General features: G+C 37.0%; 3 protein-coding genes across 4 annotated transcripts; 1 reads left to right on the forward strand and 2 right to left on the reverse strand.

Annotated features, from left to right (window-relative positions):
* The first annotated feature begins 1,888 nt into the window (after positions 1–1,888).
* Positions 1,889–7,162, forward strand: LOC129113855 (claudin-15-like). 2 transcript variants are annotated; one of them, XM_054626337.1, is made up of 5 exons: positions 1,889–2,175; positions 5,673–5,837; positions 6,490–6,571; positions 6,691–6,801; positions 6,891–7,162. In XM_054626337.1, exons 1-5 carry the CDS (start codon positions 1,959–1,961, stop codon positions 6,988–6,990), a joined length of 675 nt encoding a protein of 224 aa, XP_054482312.1. In that variant the 5' UTR covers positions 1,889–1,958; the 3' UTR covers positions 6,991–7,162. The 2 variants fall into 2 exon arrangements, with proteins under 2 accessions (XP_054482312.1, XP_054482313.1); XM_054626338.1 differs by lacking the exon at positions 1,889–2,175 and adding an exon at positions 3,746–3,962.
* A 117-nt stretch (positions 7,163–7,279) lies between these two features.
* sat2b (spermidine/spermine N1-acetyltransferase family member 2b) lies at positions 7,280–11,423 on the reverse strand. Its single transcript, XM_054625986.1, has 6 exons — positions 11,273–11,423; positions 11,042–11,093; positions 9,544–9,627; positions 9,190–9,291; positions 9,012–9,052; positions 7,280–8,925 (listed from the first exon to the last, which is right to left on the reverse strand). Exons 1-6 carry the CDS (start codon positions 11,333–11,335, stop codon positions 8,746–8,748), a joined length of 522 nt encoding a protein of 173 aa, XP_054481961.1. The 5' UTR covers positions 11,336–11,423; the 3' UTR covers positions 7,280–8,745.
* A 752-nt stretch (positions 11,424–12,175) lies between these two features.
* Positions 12,176–17,786, reverse strand: taf6 (TAF6 RNA polymerase II, TATA box binding protein (TBP)-associated factor). Its single transcript, XM_054625549.1, has 15 exons — positions 17,582–17,786; positions 16,068–16,225; positions 15,834–15,920; positions 15,545–15,698; positions 15,389–15,445; positions 15,176–15,295; positions 14,913–15,034; positions 14,681–14,758; positions 14,472–14,573; positions 14,187–14,369; positions 14,009–14,083; positions 13,790–13,915; positions 13,432–13,605; positions 13,059–13,250; positions 12,176–12,739 (listed from the first exon to the last, which is right to left on the reverse strand). Exons 2-15 carry the CDS (start codon positions 16,221–16,223, stop codon positions 12,449–12,451), a joined length of 1,917 nt encoding a protein of 638 aa, XP_054481524.1. The 5' UTR covers positions 16,224–16,225; positions 17,582–17,786; the 3' UTR covers positions 12,176–12,448.
* Between the last annotated feature and the right edge of the window lie 79 nt (positions 17,787–17,865).

Genomic DNA, 17,865 nt, shown 5'->3' on the forward strand with positions numbered 1-17,865 from the left:
AATGTAAGTCTTCTCTGTCTCTGCCTCATACAGAAAAAACTGAAAATGTAAGGATTTTTTTTGTTTTGTGAGTATTGGTGGGAACTGTTGATTGTTCACCTGCAAACACTAAATCAAATCATAGTGACAAGTTTGCTATTCAAGGAAGATTACTACAACTACTACTAATAATAATAATTTTACATCACATTTTTCTGTTAAATGGGACCGATTCAAACTTTTTCCAAGATCAAAGATCTCTGTAACAATACAGAAGATGTTTACAACCAGGGAATTCACAGCAGAACAAGAATAAAGATGATGGATTCAAAGTTAAAAGTGTTATAACAAATGGTAATTATTTTTAAAGCAGGTTAGCATTTCAAACTGAAAAGTTAGCAACAACAATTTTCTTCTAAAGTATGCGGTCATGGATTAACTTAATGTTTAGAATCAAATCATCCTAATCACAATAAAAGCATGTATTTGTTCCTGATCAAGTAGTTGATGTGACCTTAATAAAGGGTGCTGACTGGTCACAGCCAGTGTCAGAGCCTGACAAGCCTTCAGGTTTGAGTGAACTTTCCCTTTAAGCAGTGAGGTCAATGCGGTTAGATCGAAATAAATCATTCAGCTGACTGAGTGAAGGGCAAGGAAATAAAATATTAACAGATATAAGATTATGACTTAAAGGCTGGATGTCTACTCAATACTGTAAGTATATGACGGTACTTTGAACTTTGCTTCTGATTACTGGTCGACAAAAGAGAATTCACTTTTGATAAGATACTGACTGTTAATTGTGAAGTTTCTAATAAACAAAGAGTAGCACGACTCAGACAAACGGCAAACATCTGTGTTTACTTTTAAAGTCATCTTCAAAGAGTATTTAGGACGTTTTAACAAAGGTTTTGTAAAGACTGAACATAAGTACATCAGTTCTTCTAGATCTTGAATTTTTCCATATGTTGCTTAATGTATAGACACAATCAACATAATATAAGGGTGTGTTACACCTTTGGTTTAACCCACCTTAACAGCCTGGTTTGGTATTCTAGGTGACAGCACTATACTATGTCAACACAACATTTCATCAGAGTTAAATCTTTATGCTACAGCACAAAAAATGTACTTACAAATAGCAAGAATGGCAACGCATCTTTTGTCCTGCAGCAGACTCGTTAATGCTTAACCAGAACTAAAATAGACACTTTCTGCCTTCAATAAATCACCCACCTTACCCAGCTTTCATTGTTTGCTTTGCCCTCTATTCAGTATGTCCCATTAGTATTTGCTTATAGAACTTTAAAATGAGCTCCTTAAAATCACAAGCTACCAATTCCTCAAAAGGGAATACAGGCAGGAGGACAAGATGATGTGAGCAAACAAAAAAAGAAGAAGAATGGTACCCACAGAGTAAACCTTCAGCACAATAAAAATATCAACTCACAGATCACATCATTAAACTGTTCTCTTATCACCCTGATTATATAGTTATAATATGTTTTACAGTTATGACTACAGTGCTTCTTAAAACACTGATAAAACAATGAATTGTCATGTTAACTGCCTCCTGAAGACACTTCAACGGCACATCAAAGCAATCAGTGCCAAATGATTCCAACCATTTGGCTCATGGATTTGAAGCCGTGATAACTATTTTACACGAGAGTATCTATAACTCCACAGCCAATCAAAAGAGAAAAAAAAATCATTGTATACTTACATTTCTATGGTAACATATCAGGCATGTGAAATGTCATGAATTTTGGGCGGGAATAGCAGACTTATAATGTAGGTACAGCCAACAAATCAATGTTCAAATTAGTCCAGGTTTGACTGCATGAGGGGGGGGAAAAAAAATCAGTTCAGTTCTCACACTCCCAAAATGTATATCAGGTACAGAAGTTGGGAATAGAGCTCCTCACAGAGGTATTATCTATAAGTTTTGCTAATTATTAATAGGATATTATTTCAAGATGAAAGAGATCATCGAGGTTATAGCACTTTTCCTAGGTTTTGCAGGATGGATAATGATTTTCATATCACTATATGACCAGTATTGGAAAGAATCCACCACAGACGGCAGCGTAATTACAACCTCCACACTCTATGAGAACCTCTGGATGTCTTGTGCAAGTGATTCAACAGGGATTTATAACTGTCGTGACTTTCCATCCCTTTTTGCTCTCCCAGGTAAGTTAAAGTAAAAGTAGCATTTGTTACAATTCAAGATATTAGAAAAGTCACTTTTTTTGTATATGCTGTAAAAAATGTAAATGTTACTGTTACTGGTAATTAAAAAAACGATTTACTTGGTCTTCTATTTATATTTTTTACATTTCCATATATGCTTTCAGATTTTCTCTGAGGATATAGCTTCATGTAACAGATGACTATATATTTTATATAAATAGAAATTTACATCTGATTAGAGCTTTGTCTTTTTTCTTCTTAGAAACTAATTATGACCTACACATACATAATCAGATAGCCAAACAAAAGAAAATAAACATATGTAATGCAATGCCTGTGCTATAATCAGCAACAGCAGCTGTGCAATCCAACACAATAGCTCGGTAAAGTTTGTGAAGCTTGTAAAGTTAATTGTTGTTAAGGTTGTATAAGAGGAATTCACATCCACTTTATGAGCATTTCTAACAACATAGATTGTACTGGATTACATAATAGTTTTGGTGAACACAGTCTCAATAAAACAAAATAACCTCATTAACCTTACAAGCAGTACTGTAGCGCTATAACAGTATCCTTACATTGTACAGGCGCTTCTTTTTACACCATTCTTAATTGTACCGATTGTATTTAATGCAATACATATTTTGGACATCCAGTGAGCACTGACAATTACAAGTGGGGACTGCATACTGTATTTCATAAGCAGTAAAGCCAAGCTGTTCTTAGTTCTTGTCAAATGGTACTTTGTTCTTGTTGAGACAGTGTTCTCCTAATGATATAATGGCATTCATTAGAAAAACACTGACACTATGTCTTTAGAAGTGTGCAGAAAGTTAACTTTGACGTAAAGAAGTTCTTGTGTTTAGGTTTTAAAAATCTGAAATTTAGTCTAGTAAAATGTTTTTTGCATATGTGGCCAAAAGGCTGCAGGGGTGCTTCATCCCCATGATGTTAACACCTGATAACGAATGACACTACATTTGTAAAGCAAATGTAAACAAGTCTTTTAAGCTCAGTTGTCAGACAAGCAAACAGGTCAATCTGCTGGCCAACAAATCCTGGTCATCTACGGGTCGGTATGTTGTGATGCACCCTCACCCCGCAATGCCTCTAACATACCCATCATCCACCAAACACAGGGTGAAGTGAGGAGCCAAACGTGACTCAAACCCCATCAATAATGGTTTGATATTATTGACACAGTGTTCAAAGCAAATGTCAAAAGGTGACAAATAGCTTTAAGTCTATAGTCGTTAATAAACAGGCTTGAAGTTTTGACTTCACCCCGTTTTGTCCCTTAAGTTGGGTAAACATTTGGAGTCTTTGAAAAGGTTCAATAGAGTTGAGAATAAAAGGTGCAATCATAAGTGGGCTATTTGGAATTAATTATTAATTTGTGGTTTTCTGTAACGTTTTAGCTCGGGGGTTGGTGGGATTTAGTCTGGCAAACTGAGAATTTGGGGATACGAATCCACACGTTTGTGCAGGAAGATAGCTTGGAGTCAACGTCTGAATTAAGTGTTTCTCTCTCTGGATAACTACACGGGTTGGAAAGAAGAAACAAGGGAGTATGAATGCATTAGTGGAAGCTGTGGCCTTCCTACTGGGGTTTCTGGCCTGGCTGATGGTTGGGATCGCCCTTCCAAATCGATACTGGAAGGTTTCTACAGTGGACGGTAACGTTATCACCACATCAACCATCTATGAAAACCTATGGATGTCCTGTGCAACTGACTCTACAGGAGTTCACAACTGCCGGGATTTTCCATCTTTGCTCGCACTTAATGGTATGTGGCCAACACAGAAATAGTTTTATTTGTGTTGATTACTTCTTATCTGGCTTAAATGATAATCCACCCACTCAAGGACGTAGCAAACTAGAAAAACTTTCCTACTCAAGCAGTATGGTATGAAAGTTATGTAGGGGGGAAAAGAATCATTGTAATTCATCTCCAATGTCTAAAAGGGTGAGCATGTTATGTACAATAATAATAATTATTAACTGTTTGACTCTAAAAGATTATTATTGAATTCAGCTGAATCTTCTACCACTGGAACAAGCACAAAAGTGGAGAAATGGCTGTCCTTATTTGCCATCATTTACTTTGACTTAGACAGGATCTTCATGTACTTTTAAAAGCATATCAGGAGCAATTTACTGTACAGGCTATAATCTGTATTAAAGGCGGGTAATATAAGATATGATAAGCACAACAACGGTGAACCCAGACAAACACAATACCCATAAATTAAAATAAAAAACATTTCTAAGAATATTCATTTCAATATGTTGTCGACTGTTAACTACTTTGGTCAAAGCTACCTGTTAAGGCATCAATTTAAGTGCTGTATCAAACATGAAACACATGAAACACATGAAACCTTATGCCTAGCCCTAGTCTTGATCCCTGAGGTATAACATTTTCATCTCATCTCAGCATAAACATGCTTTACAGTTCACACACATATATATATTTCTGTTTATTCAAGAGGGGATTTAAAAGGTTTCTGTATTAGTTAGGAATCAAACCTTTGTGGCATCCCTTCAGCCAACTGAGAATTCTCTCAGTGAAACTACAGAGGTATCTACAACTACGACTATAATTCATATGTTGGAAAATACTGGACGTATGGATCGTTTGAAGAAAATATCTTTGTTAAGTGTTGTGGCTGAAGTTCTATTTAGTACAGGTTTTGCCCTCTAACATTGTCTGTTAAATGGCTCTGCCTGTGCTCATAGGACAAGGGTTACTATCAGCGAGCCTCAAGGGGGCTCCCACCTGCATCAACAATGGTCTTGTCCTGCTATAACAGTGAATGTCATCTCGGTTGCTAAAGCATGCATTTCTAACACAGTAACAAAATGTGATACTTCCTTTAATAATGCAACTATACATTTTATTTGTTTCAATGTTTATCTTGTACATATATAGATTTATGCGTAACATGTTCTTACAAGTGGGCATGGGACCATTTGAAAATTTTATGTCACAATTACCCTGTTCAAAATACTTAAGATTCACAGGATTACTCCAATTATCATAGAAATATGCTTAAGACTTCAGAAATGGCACTAAAACATACTGGAACCAATTTACCTTACATTTCTATTAAGTAACTAATATTTTGATTGTATTACAAATTGGACACAAATCGATATTTTGTGAATATTGTTTTTAGTGAAAATGTTAAATAAGATAATCATAAATGATAATGTTCCCCTGCATACATAAAGAAAAACAATAGCAACAAGTCTGGTCTTTTTACATAACTCTTGATTTTTTTTAATCAAATTATATTTTTCAATTCACCAATTCACCACCATGTGACAATTTTCAGGATTTTCAGGATTAACCTAATTATCCCGCTAATGGAAATTCCCCACGTTCAATTTATTGTGAGTTTTCTTTTATTGCGATCCGCAATATAATCCTGTATTGTCCCATCTCTAATTACAAGTGCATATATCAACATGTTTTTTTCATGTGTGCACACAGGGTACATTCAGGCCTCCCGGGCACTCATGATCGCTGCCATTGTGTTTGGGACGTTCGGGCTCGTGGCTACTCTTGCTGGAATGAAGTGCTCAAAAATAGGAGGAGAAAACTACATCCTGAAGGGAAGGATCGCTGCGATTGGAGGAGTGTTCTTTTTACTGCAGGGTAAAGACCTGGGGATGGATGTCATGGCCATGTAACAAAAATACGCATGAGAAAATGTTTGGTTAGAAGTTCATTAAATCTGTTGTGCTTAATGTAGAAAGGTTCCTGCGTTTATAGTACTTTAAAATAACTAAGGAAAATTTCTAGTTCTCAGGAGGACACTCACAGTCACACAACACAAAAAAAGCTAGAAAGGAAAGTCATGTCTGGCATTCCAAGCTATCAGAAAACTAGTCATCAGTTCAAAAGGTTATCTTTTTGTCCACAAACAAAATACTTTTGCTATTATTATGGTTTAATTTGAAAGGCTTTTAAATGTTAGAACTATATTGTTTTTTGTATCCACAAAGGAATCTTATAAGATATATGTTGTAGAGTGGATATAAAGGAGTAGTCCTTCATTTCAACAAGCTTCATAATTAACTAATTATTAGCTTCATATGACTGGCTTCATAAATAAAGTCATAATATTGTATGAAATGGTTTTAGCCCAATTAGGACTGACAATCCTGACATGGCTAACGTCATGTTACTAAGTATAAAACCCCAGTTTGACCGTGTTCGTGTTATCTTAGCTTGTCACTGTGTTCGTTGTTTGCATTGAAAAAACATCCCACTTTGTCTTAAGTAAACAATGTTTTGTGTTTTGTAGGGATTTCCACCATGATTGCTATATCTTGGTATGCAGCCAACATCACACAGCAGTTCTTTGACCAGTTTTATCCAGGGACAAAGTAAGTCAATAGTCTCTGCACCAGTATGTCACTAAGTTGAATGGCACAAAGCGTCGTTGCTGTTGATCAATTCAATAATAAAATAGTAAAAATGCATGTTCAATGTTATTGTATCACAGGTATGAGATCGGAGAGGGCTTGTATATCGGCTGGTCTTCAGCCACACTTGCCATTTGTGGAGGTGCATGCCTGATGTGTGCTTGCAAAGTCAACACACCCAAGGAAAAAATGTGAGTATGTTTTACTGAAACGTTTGATTATTGGGTATAGTAAAATTGGTCCATAATCTCTTAACTAAGAGTGCTCTTTTGTTTTCCAGTCCATATCCATACCAACCATCCTCCAGAGGACATGTGCTGTCGAATGCGGCAATGTCTCAGTCTGTCCCCAGCAACTATGGTAGAAACGCATATGTCTGAGAGGTGACTGTGTGGAAATGAAAGCCAGCTTCCAGTCAATTCACTAGATTGATGAACTATGAGAGGCAGGATTTACAATGGAAAACATCATTGTAAAGCATCATGATCACTGTATAGTAGTTTAAGATCAGCAACCTCGATTTGAAATATTAGCTTTATCCAATCTAAACCCTATATATATATATATATATATATATATATATATAGATATAGATATAGATATGCAATTTACCTGCTTGCTGTGGCCTCACCAAGAGAAACTGAAAAAAATATAAACTGTGACAGGGTAAACATTTGTTACAGTGTTGATCACTGCTAGTCTACAGAATATGAACATATTATATGCTTGACTACATCTCCAGAATGTGGTGGTGATACCAATATTTTAAAAACTGCCTTATACAAGCACAGAATTTAACCAAATTACCTTTCCTTTCTTTTATTTTAATGATTGCTATAAGATGACTCCGATCCTCTGACAATGGAGGATTGTGCTACTTTGACATTATTTTGAAGGTTTTCAGATTATTAAAAAAAAAACTTCCCTATCACTCTTACTAGGACTATGAATAAAACAATCATATATATTTAATCCTCAGATCACCTTAACCTTTTTTAGAATTGTGTTCAAGTCTATGAAGTTTGTGTTAGTATATAAAGTGTTGTAATCTTTTGTAATATCTGTGTATCCGCAAACATGCTAGAAGTTTTAATGGTCAAGAAATATGAGATGCACACACCTTCCACAAAACCCAACATGTCTTGTGGCTGTGCTACAAATTCAGGATAATTTCTCTGCAAAAATGTTAAATGCTCAAGAGCCCATTCTGAAATTCTATTGCAAACCTACCTGATCAATAATCTGCCTGGTTTTACAACTATTAGTAGAATTGTCTTATCAAAATATATCAGTAATAGAAAGTAAATCTGATTATGTAATTTGACTGTTCAAAAGTCACGGAGGAAATGTGTTACTCTAACTTTCAACAAAGGCTTTCACACAGTGTGATTCTATTTTGACTCTTTTAAACCAGAACACCTGACTAACAAGGTAAAACACATATCACCATAGCCTTTGTACGTTTTGTGCATTATAATCTTGTTTAGCTCCAAGTGTATATTTCAAATGTAATATCATAGTTTCTCTTTTGGCTGATTTTACTTGTGTTCCTTTGGATTTCAGTATGTTTTATACAAAAAATAAACATAATTTCCAGTGACTGATTGTAAAAAAACAATGAAATGTTAACGAGAGGTTTTGACATAGGGCTGAAAGTATGATGCATTTAGCCTCAGCATTGCCACCTACTGGAAATATATGGTATTACATCTGAGATTGGATTAAATTGTGTTGCTGGTAAATTTGCCAAAATCTTCACCAAGCATCATCAGATCCTACAAAGATTAAAATCATCAAGGGCTGGACTAATAAAGGCAAACTTTCTTTACAGATTCACAAAAATTGATATACAAGATGAAATGATGTCCACAAACTGTTTTTGCATGCTGCACTGAAAGATGAAGAAATTAATGATGGTCAAATGTACTTTAATGGATAAAAGAGTATTTAAAATCATATTTCTAAAGTATATATAGGTCCTTTCAAATAGAATGAAACAAGATTTTGTTAAACTAGGAGAACGACAAGGTAGTGACGAATTGAGTACAGTTTAGCATTTTCTGGCACTGTCTTCAGGGTTAATGTTTAACAGCCAAATTTTTTCACAGCAAGATACACAGTTTCATGGCAAATTTCTAATCCTTAGGAGCTTCATTTGCTAAATTGTCCAGGTCTTGTCCGTCAAAACGTAGAAAGTGCCAGCCTTCGCTGACGGTGAGGTCCTGAGCTCCTTTAGCAGCGTAGAAGTCTCGAGAGGGAGTATTCCAGTCCAACACAGACAACTGCAGCCGCACACACTGCATCTTCTTCCCCACCTGAAGAAAAAACAGTCATGCACTGATAGGCAGGACAGATTCCTCCTAGAAAACCGTGATTTAGGGGTAAACAAAGACATTCTTACCTCAGCAACTTTGCTCAGTAAACCCTTGCCAATGCCTTTTCCTGTAAAGGGAATCAATTAAAGAAATATTTTTACTTGGGGACAAACATTTACAGATATGCATGTAAGAGAAAGTTAAGAAATTATGATTTGCACAAATAGCAAGTGCTTCGTTGATAAGAATTAATACATATTTTACCCCTGAATTCTGGCATCACGTACAGGTCCTCCAGATACACTGACCGCCCTTTCCATGTACTGTAAGTGTAAAAGTAAAGGGCGTATCCGACAATTGTGAATCCTACATGGACAAAAAGTACAAGCAATCAAAAAGATGAGCAGGAATAATACCAGAAATATGACAATATGAAGGAATATTTAATTTAATGTCTTGCATAAACAAATGGTAAAATGGATTTCAAGTTAGTAGATGCTCAGTTACTGTGCAACGCCGCTTACCTACCTTCAGTTTCAACTCTGCATAAGATGCCGACAAGTTTAAAGCTATCTGACAGGGAAACATACAATAATAAAGGCCTTGATCAACACTTACCTTCTTTAGATTTATGCTCCTCAGGCACTTCTGCAACGAGGCATTCAAAGAAGGGATTCTGGCAGAAACCGTCCCGCTCCAGTTCTAAAGTAAATCAAGTCAGATAATTTACCCAAATGGTAACATTTTATCTTCACATTACAAGTAATATTATAATTAATCAGCACCTAAGTTCAAGAAACATTTGAAGATAAATTCATTACTTTTTTCAACTCTGCTCTTATTTGATATTAACAGCCAAGATCAAGCTCATGGAGACATTGACAAAGAATGTTCATAAGGCAAGAAGCAAGTAATAAAAAAAATCACATCCTACATCTGAAAATGTTACATCTAAATCTGCAGGTTTGATCCGGACTAAGTTGTTTACTCATAAACATTTTGAAAACATTTACTAGTTCATTGAACCATTGCATAGTAATATCCTGAATGTTTCAAACCTGCATGCATGTCTTCTTCAATTCCTCTTTTACGGGCGCATTGCTTTCCAACACTACACCACCACTTGTTGGTACGTATTATCTTCAGATAGCAAAAATGTCTTTCGCATCATCCATGTGCTTGTGGTGTGTGGCATACTTGTGAAGGTAGAACACGAGATACAAACAATTCGGGGACCTGCTCTGAAAATTGTTGCTGTAGAGCGCCACGAAAAAAAACCTCAACCAGGCTCCTTTAAAAGTACTGTTTGTATGTAGCACATCAAAGTCTTACTTTGTATTATTATCATCTGGCTGCTACAGACACTCAATGAAACAACTTTCAATGAATGATACAATTGTATGGGAGACTGCTTGTAGTAATTCCCAGTAAGGCTCACATTGCAAGACAAATGATTTTAAAAAAGAGCAGGAAGAAGAATGGTCCCTGCCCACACCTATACAACCACATTGTTGATTTGATTTGACTTCAGATTCAGTACTGCTGAACTTACCCTCACTCCTACTTAAACTAAAATATCATTAGAGTTGCATATTAGTACACTCAATTTACTTTGTCTGGTTGTAAAGTTTCCCACTGCTTACTCTATCCCACACTGCTAATTGTACACTCAATGTCGCACACATTTATGCAAATCCAGTTCAGCTTCTGTCATGGAGTTAACGTTACTATACAGTACCAGTCAAAAGTTTGGACACACCTTCTCATTCAATGGTTTTTCTTTATTTTTATTTTTTTCTACATTGTAGATTAATATTTAAGACATCCAAACTATGAAGGAACACATATGGAATTATGTGGTAAACAAACAAATGCTCAACAAACCAGAATATGTTTTATATTTTAGATTCTTCAAAGTAGTTGAATGAGAAGGTGTGTCCAAACTTTTGACTGGTACTGTATATTAGACCTTTTAAACAGCTGACATTGATTTCCCCTAGCAGGAAAAACACAGATGTAACTGTTCAAAACATTATCTTTGCATATCGACTCTTTGGTGTGGCTTTCAAGGACACTTAAAAAGTTGGATTTTCTATCATATTAAGAACAGAATTACCTTCATGAGTAAGCTTCACTTGGTCGGGCATTTTCTCAAAAACTGCCAACTCCTGAGGAAAGGGGGGTTTTAAAACGTCATGTGTGAATGTATTTTGTAAACTGTGTAATTTGACAAAGTGCATTCAAACACTACTCACAACATAACGTTAAAGTAAGGTGCATTTCATTCTGCATGGTGAAGCGGAACACGTTTTTGTTAGTGGCATTAAAAGGAGGGACTGAGCCTCACCAATATCATTCTCGATATTTCTTTGCAGTCTTCTTTTGTTGAAGCCCGGACTTTGAAATGCATGTTTGTTTTATTCTACCAGTCCTCACTTAACACTGATTTACCGGCTCCCTCTGCATAGAGAAGTGAAATACTGCAAACCTTAACCGCGTTGCTGACGACAATGAACACACAGGAAATGATTCCGGTGTTACAATTTTGTCTTCAAAATAAAAGATAGATCATTCAAAAACGAGCACGTTTTAAAAAAGCGAGGAAATCTACTCTACAGCAAGTCCATCTAAAATAAGCTTTTAATATTGGCCGAAATGCTCAGTTAGATTTGTAGTTCATTATTGTGGTCTTGAACTTGGAAAAACTTTTAGTTCATTTACTTCTGGAGCTCTGGCCTGCCTACTGACCGGAAGCAGGGCTGACATGCAACCAATTACATTTACTCATGTACTTTGAAGGATTTAAAATGTTTACATTTGTTGCCAGGTATTCCTTTTTACTCCGCTACATAGATCTAATAGCCATAGTTAGTGGTTTATTTTCATCCACTGGTCCTTAATATACAAAAAAATGGAAACCTGGAAATATATGTACTTTTACTCATGTGCAATTATGCAAGTAGGATTATATTTCTGTTACTCAAGTAAAACCATACCACCGACAGGAAGTCCGTAATAGTTTTTTATTTAAATTTTTCTTCTTTTTGCTGATTTTTTAGTCATGTGGTTTAAACTGGCTTGTGATCCGTGATGACAACAAGCCAGTTGCAGAATAATAGCAGTTTGTTTAAACAGTTGGTTGTGATAAACCGGGATTTTTTTTTTTTTGAATGGCAAACTGTACACAATATCATTTTTCTTAAATATCATAATAGAAATATTAAAAAACACATCCAGACAAGGATTTCATACAAAATCTGATTTATTTTAGAGTAAAAAAAAGAACATGGAATCAATTAGAATATAAGCTGAAACATTACAGATCTCACAGCTGGACCTGAGTTTTCATTGGGCATTAACATATTTACAATGTCTAGTCACATTTGCTCTTCATCAGTCAAGCGTTCAGATATTCCCCTTCATACCATGTCAGAGTTTAACCCCTTTATGTTCAACCCAAACAAACCACTTTGTGTGTTCAGCTGCGTCAACATGGTAAAAATCTCCACAGCCTATACGAGTCTCAGTGTGGCGACTGTGTGCTGGCTCCAGGAGACTCAGACCGGTCTAGCTTCATCGCTGCTTCGAGCGGGTTTGAGGAAATTGAGGTTGGTAGCACAGAGCTCTTAGTCTCCAAAGAGGACGAGGCAGACGAGGGCAGAGATACAACTATGTACTTCTGCATAGGTCGTGAACCGGTCAGTCCAGGGCCACTGCCAGACTCCAGTTTTACCAAAGGCTGCAAGGTCGAAGTGGCACTGGGAACAGTGCTGGTGACTGGTGAGGCTGACTGGGAAGAGCTGAGGGTGATGACCTAAACGCAAGACAAAAAGCCAGATGTAAATTCATACTCTTATGATTTTAATGAGATGGGTTTCAGTAAATCCCCTTAAATTTGAGACCTGTTACGTTTCACACCAATCACATTAGTTGTTAATGAAAATATATAAATGTTTCATGGCTGTATTCAAGTTTTAGTACTACTTTTGTTTGTTGTTTTCATATTGTACAGTCGATATATGTTGTTATAAAATGTCATCACTCATGATGCTTACATTGTTATTGCAGCTATTTCTTATCAATATAAGAGCAACGTTGTGATGAGTGTAAAACTGAATCAGATATCAAAGTACCTGCTGAGTTGAGGCGGTTCCAGCACTGGTTGCCATGACGATGTATTTTGTTGCCGGGGGAGATGGCTGTGATGGGGTCCCTGGTCGAGGAGACATCAGGGTGAGGGAGCTTGGAACTTTAATGATGCTGGGAGTGCGCGGTCCTGCCGACCCACTTAACCCACTTTGTGACACAGTAAGGGTCGGACGAGGCTGCAAGAAAAGGATTCATCATTCATAATTAAACAGCAGTGTGATGGTTTAGTTACATGTCATTCTGCAATGGTTCACATTAACTCTGGACTGTGAGTGCAATGCCGAAATGATACATAATATATCAATGTTTTTATGGCATAATATAAACATAATATATTTATATCAATATTAAATCTACCTGTGTGATTGTTAATGTGGTTCTGTTGACTTGTTGAGCTTGCAGTGCTGCTTGAGTCCTGGCCTTCATTACGTGGGAGCAAAGCATTGGTCCAAGGTAACCATAGTCGGTCCGATACTGTTCCACGTTGTCAGGCTGAGGTCGGATCTTGGCAATAACACTTGCACAGTGTTTCTTTGGAAACAAAACACAATTTGTTAATAGTGAACATAACTACTGGTCTAATACAAAGTAAGAAACTATTACTGATGAACGTCATGTTGTTTTAGTGAAATGCTTTGACTGTTAAAGTATACAACTGTATTAATCTGTGGGAAGCCTTCTACTTTTCAGTGCAAAATATCAAAAAACTTTTTACCAGTAAGAGGCTTTGGACATGGTCAGCTCCTATCTTATCAATATTGGAGACCACTGGTCCTTCCATCACTGATTTGATGCGAGCACCCTCTACAGTAAGCCGAGGAAGGATCAACGTCTTAATCACCTGCAGGGGGGGAAAAAAAATCAGGAGGTTGGTGCTGATTGAAAAGAGTAAAAATTATAAAGACCTACTTAAATAAAACAGATTCATAGTCACATCAGGTCCTAGTTCAGAAAGTCCAGCGATGCAGCCGTAACGTGTGGTCCACTGCGTTTTTTCATCCAGCCAACTCTGAGGAAACATGTCAGTCTGGTTTAGTATGTGAAGTGTTTTCAAAATAGATGTAATGTTAAACTCAATGAGGGTAACAGTTATCTATCAAAAAGATGATCACCTTAGTAAAGGTCTTGGTAATACGGGACTGGATGTTGTTGGTCGTAGTACTGAAGGTTTTACAACTTTGGGCCATGAGGCGAGCAGCAAAGTCTCGTAGAGCCCAGTGGTTGTCAACATCTGGTCGCAAACACAGCTGCTTACTCACAATACAAGTCACCACAGCTGGGATGAGCTCATGCAGCTGCAAATACAGATAGAACAATTAAAACATGAGCATAAAAGTAAACATTGAGATTATACCCTTAAAAAAATAATATAACATCTGCTGGTTTTCTGCACTCACGTATTTCTCCAAATACAGGGTGGGGTTGTCCATAAGAGCTTTGACCATCCGCATTAAATAAATCAGCAGGGCCAAGTTGTTTTGCACCACATTCACACGAACCTTTGAGGAAAACATAAAGTCAGTACTTTTAGCACAGATATGCTTGGTTAATTTATATTAGGTGAGTAATGTTTCAGAACATTAGGGAAGATGGAAAAGATGCTCACTCCTTCAGAAATGAATGTGCTGAATCTTGGAAGCATCTGATACAGTCCAGGATCTGTGGCAATACTCTGTAGAGCTTCCTGAATGAGACAAGAGGAAACATTTATCTAAAAAAAAAGTGATTTGATCATTTTTTGATCATTAATAGCCAATTAATGAAACACACAATATCATTTCAAGTCAAAATTATTTACGAAAATGAACCATATATACAGACAGACAGGCAAGACTTACAGCTCTTTTAGCCTCACAGGAGCCAACACACGCTTCTGTGATTTCCTTGTAGTAGAGCTGCTGTTCGACAGACAGCTCATGAGTGCTGCGCGGCTTCAACCTTATTAGACCCTTATCCTTTCCTGAAAGAGAAGAATGTTAACATGTTATGGTGGAGGCAAATATAATAATAAAGGATTAGGAAGGAAGGAAGGAAGGAACGCAGAGGGACAGGAGAAGAAAATAGAGAAATGTTTAATTTTGAAATAACACAAGACACTGACCTTTGGCATCAGCAGAAGTTGCCCCCTGACCTTTGCCCTGAATCGTACCTTCCTCCTCCTGACCAGGTTTGACAACTTTGAGCGGCTCTGTAGATTCCACCTTTTGCTGCTCTTTTGGTGCTGAAAAAACGTAAATAAAACCCAATATTAAGTTTTTCCTGCAAATGTAAAAAATGTTTGGACTTTCAAGAGAAAAACATTTAAACAGGTCACCTGGTGGTGGATTTTCTGGAATAGAAGGCTGCACCCCCTCAATGCTTAACCAATGGGCTGTGGATTTAAACAAGCATGGTGTGTTAGCTTACAGTAAAAACATGACCATACAATATCCTTGAGTGTAACGACATGTAATACTGGTCATCCGCGTACCTTTGAGAGACACATCTAGTGGAACTCTTGGGAGAGGTGTGTTAATAATGTCACTGAGGTCGACTTCCTTTTCCTCATAGAAATGAAGCTCTCTTCCACCACCACTTGCAAAGCGAAAAGGGATGAAGTCTTGCGACTGGAACCCATACAGTGGCTATAACGAGAGGAAATTTACTTAGAACACAGAAGTTAAAAAGAAACCAGAGCAAAATACCCACTTCAAGCTTCCTTTAAATAACATCTATCAAGTGCTCTAATAGAAGTTAAAAGTACAGAAGTTCTCCCTTACCTCCACGTTTTTTAGTTTGAGAGCACTATCTATGTCACTGGTGGTTAATTTACGTCTCTTCCCATGATGCATAAATTTGAGAGCATCCTAAGCAAAAGGGAGAAAGAAAAGAGACCAAAAAGAATTAAAAATATAAAGATAATGTATCAGATATGTCAAAGACAATCAAGCACGTAGTTTGAGAAATTTACAGACCCACAAAGAAATTATCTACATCTATCATTCATGATTTACCTGTGCAATTTCTTTTATTCTGTAGCTGACTTCTTCACTTAGGGCTGCACAGCTTTCCTCCTGTAACTGCCCCACTCCCACAGACTCTGCCATGGCCTTCATGGACTCTGTGGGCAGGGAGACCGAACACTGCTTCTGTCGACGTTCCTCCGCCATGGCTACGAAAGAACACAGGTCTGTGAATATCACACCTCAAATGTACACAAAATAATCAAATTCAAACAGATGTGCTTATTCGGGACACTCCAGTTTTGCATCCTTATTTTTGGCGGTAAAAACTTTCAGTTGTACAATATTTAAGATGTTCACAGACAGTATTACCCACTAAATGGGTCTGAAGCCACAAACACAGCATGTTGGCATTTTATTTGACAAGCAGTCTTGATATAGTTAAGTTATGTATTTTACTTCTATTCCATCATTACTCCAATTCCCAAAATGCAAATATTAGGATGCGTGTCTTATTGCATCTCATCATTTATATATTTGGGCAGGCCATCATTAAAAACATAGTGTTCATGCATGGAGTATATGCAACTTTATAGGCCAATCACACCACTCAAGAAGTTATGGGTATCCAAGACAATGTGCATACACCTGAGTGTTTCGATGCAGCTTTGAGGGATGATGACAAAAAGGAAGTCTATGTTGAATATGAAGGATTTATGACATCTCAGCTAGTGTTTGCCAGAGAGCACACTTGAAACTAAATACATAAAGTGCAAGAAGGCTCTCTGGTCTATGAGACCAAACTACACTTTTTAAACTAATTTTACATTTGCCATAAGCCCAACAACTCTTTAACATGGTAACGCCAATGCAACAACAAAACAAGCTCAAACATAAAGCAAAAGCTATACATAAAGTCAAAACAATAATGTTTATGTCTTGAGCGGTCCAGCCCAGGAATGTAACGTGAATCGGTTTTGACATTGTAAATGAATTTGTGGCAGACATTGAAAAGCGCAGTTACTTATGCTTATGCAAATGATCAAACATGTCTATAATACAACAGGAGTGTTGGGATAAGCATGCAGATGTCTCATCAGCATGGACGGAGGCGGTCGTTTCTAATGCAGAGGCATCGGGGGAATAACGTTATCGACTTGATGGATACGTTACGTTACGATATTTCACATCTTACTAATAATCCTGGACACCTCCACTTTGATTCTACGTTGAGTCTTGTTTACAATGCACACGTGAAAAAGTTCATGGAATAAATACTTTTTAAAAGGTTTTATACTTCATGTGTGTAAATAAACACAGTGAGCTCGCGGAGAGCGGGCTATCCACTCTGACGGGAAACAATCAACGAGCCGCGAACGAAACTCCAGTCACTCCTAAAGTAGCGATGTCTCCATGCAGATGCAACGACCTCACATACTAAATAAAAACAGCGATTTTTTAAGCCACTTAAAGACTGCATACTTCTTTAATATAAACTTACAGTGAGCGAAATGTGATGTGTTTTAGCTTGCATGCTAGTAACTTAGCTTCCGATGACATTTTACCTGTGTGAAGTTGTCCTCTCCTTTCTGAGTTTAAGCAGGAACTTAGACGAATAAAAACAGTCAATGTTGAGATTTGCAACAGTAATTATTCCGCAAAGCTAATTCATCTCTGTGAATATCCATCTTTCGATAATATAACTAACTAATTCACGGATTGCAGCTGGGACCTCCTTTCGTGAAATTAGCGCTTATGTTCAATCGCCATTTTGAGTCACGTTCAGTTGTGATATCGCGAGACTATGATTGAGGCAGTTGGACAGTTAGGGCAGCCGTTCATCGAAAGG

This window comes from Anoplopoma fimbria, chromosome 24 (assembly GCF_027596085.1).
Source record: "Anoplopoma fimbria isolate UVic2021 breed Golden Eagle Sablefish chromosome 24, Afim_UVic_2022, whole genome shotgun sequence".
Taxonomy (NCBI): Eukaryota; Metazoa; Chordata; class Actinopteri; order Perciformes; family Anoplopomatidae; genus Anoplopoma; species Anoplopoma fimbria.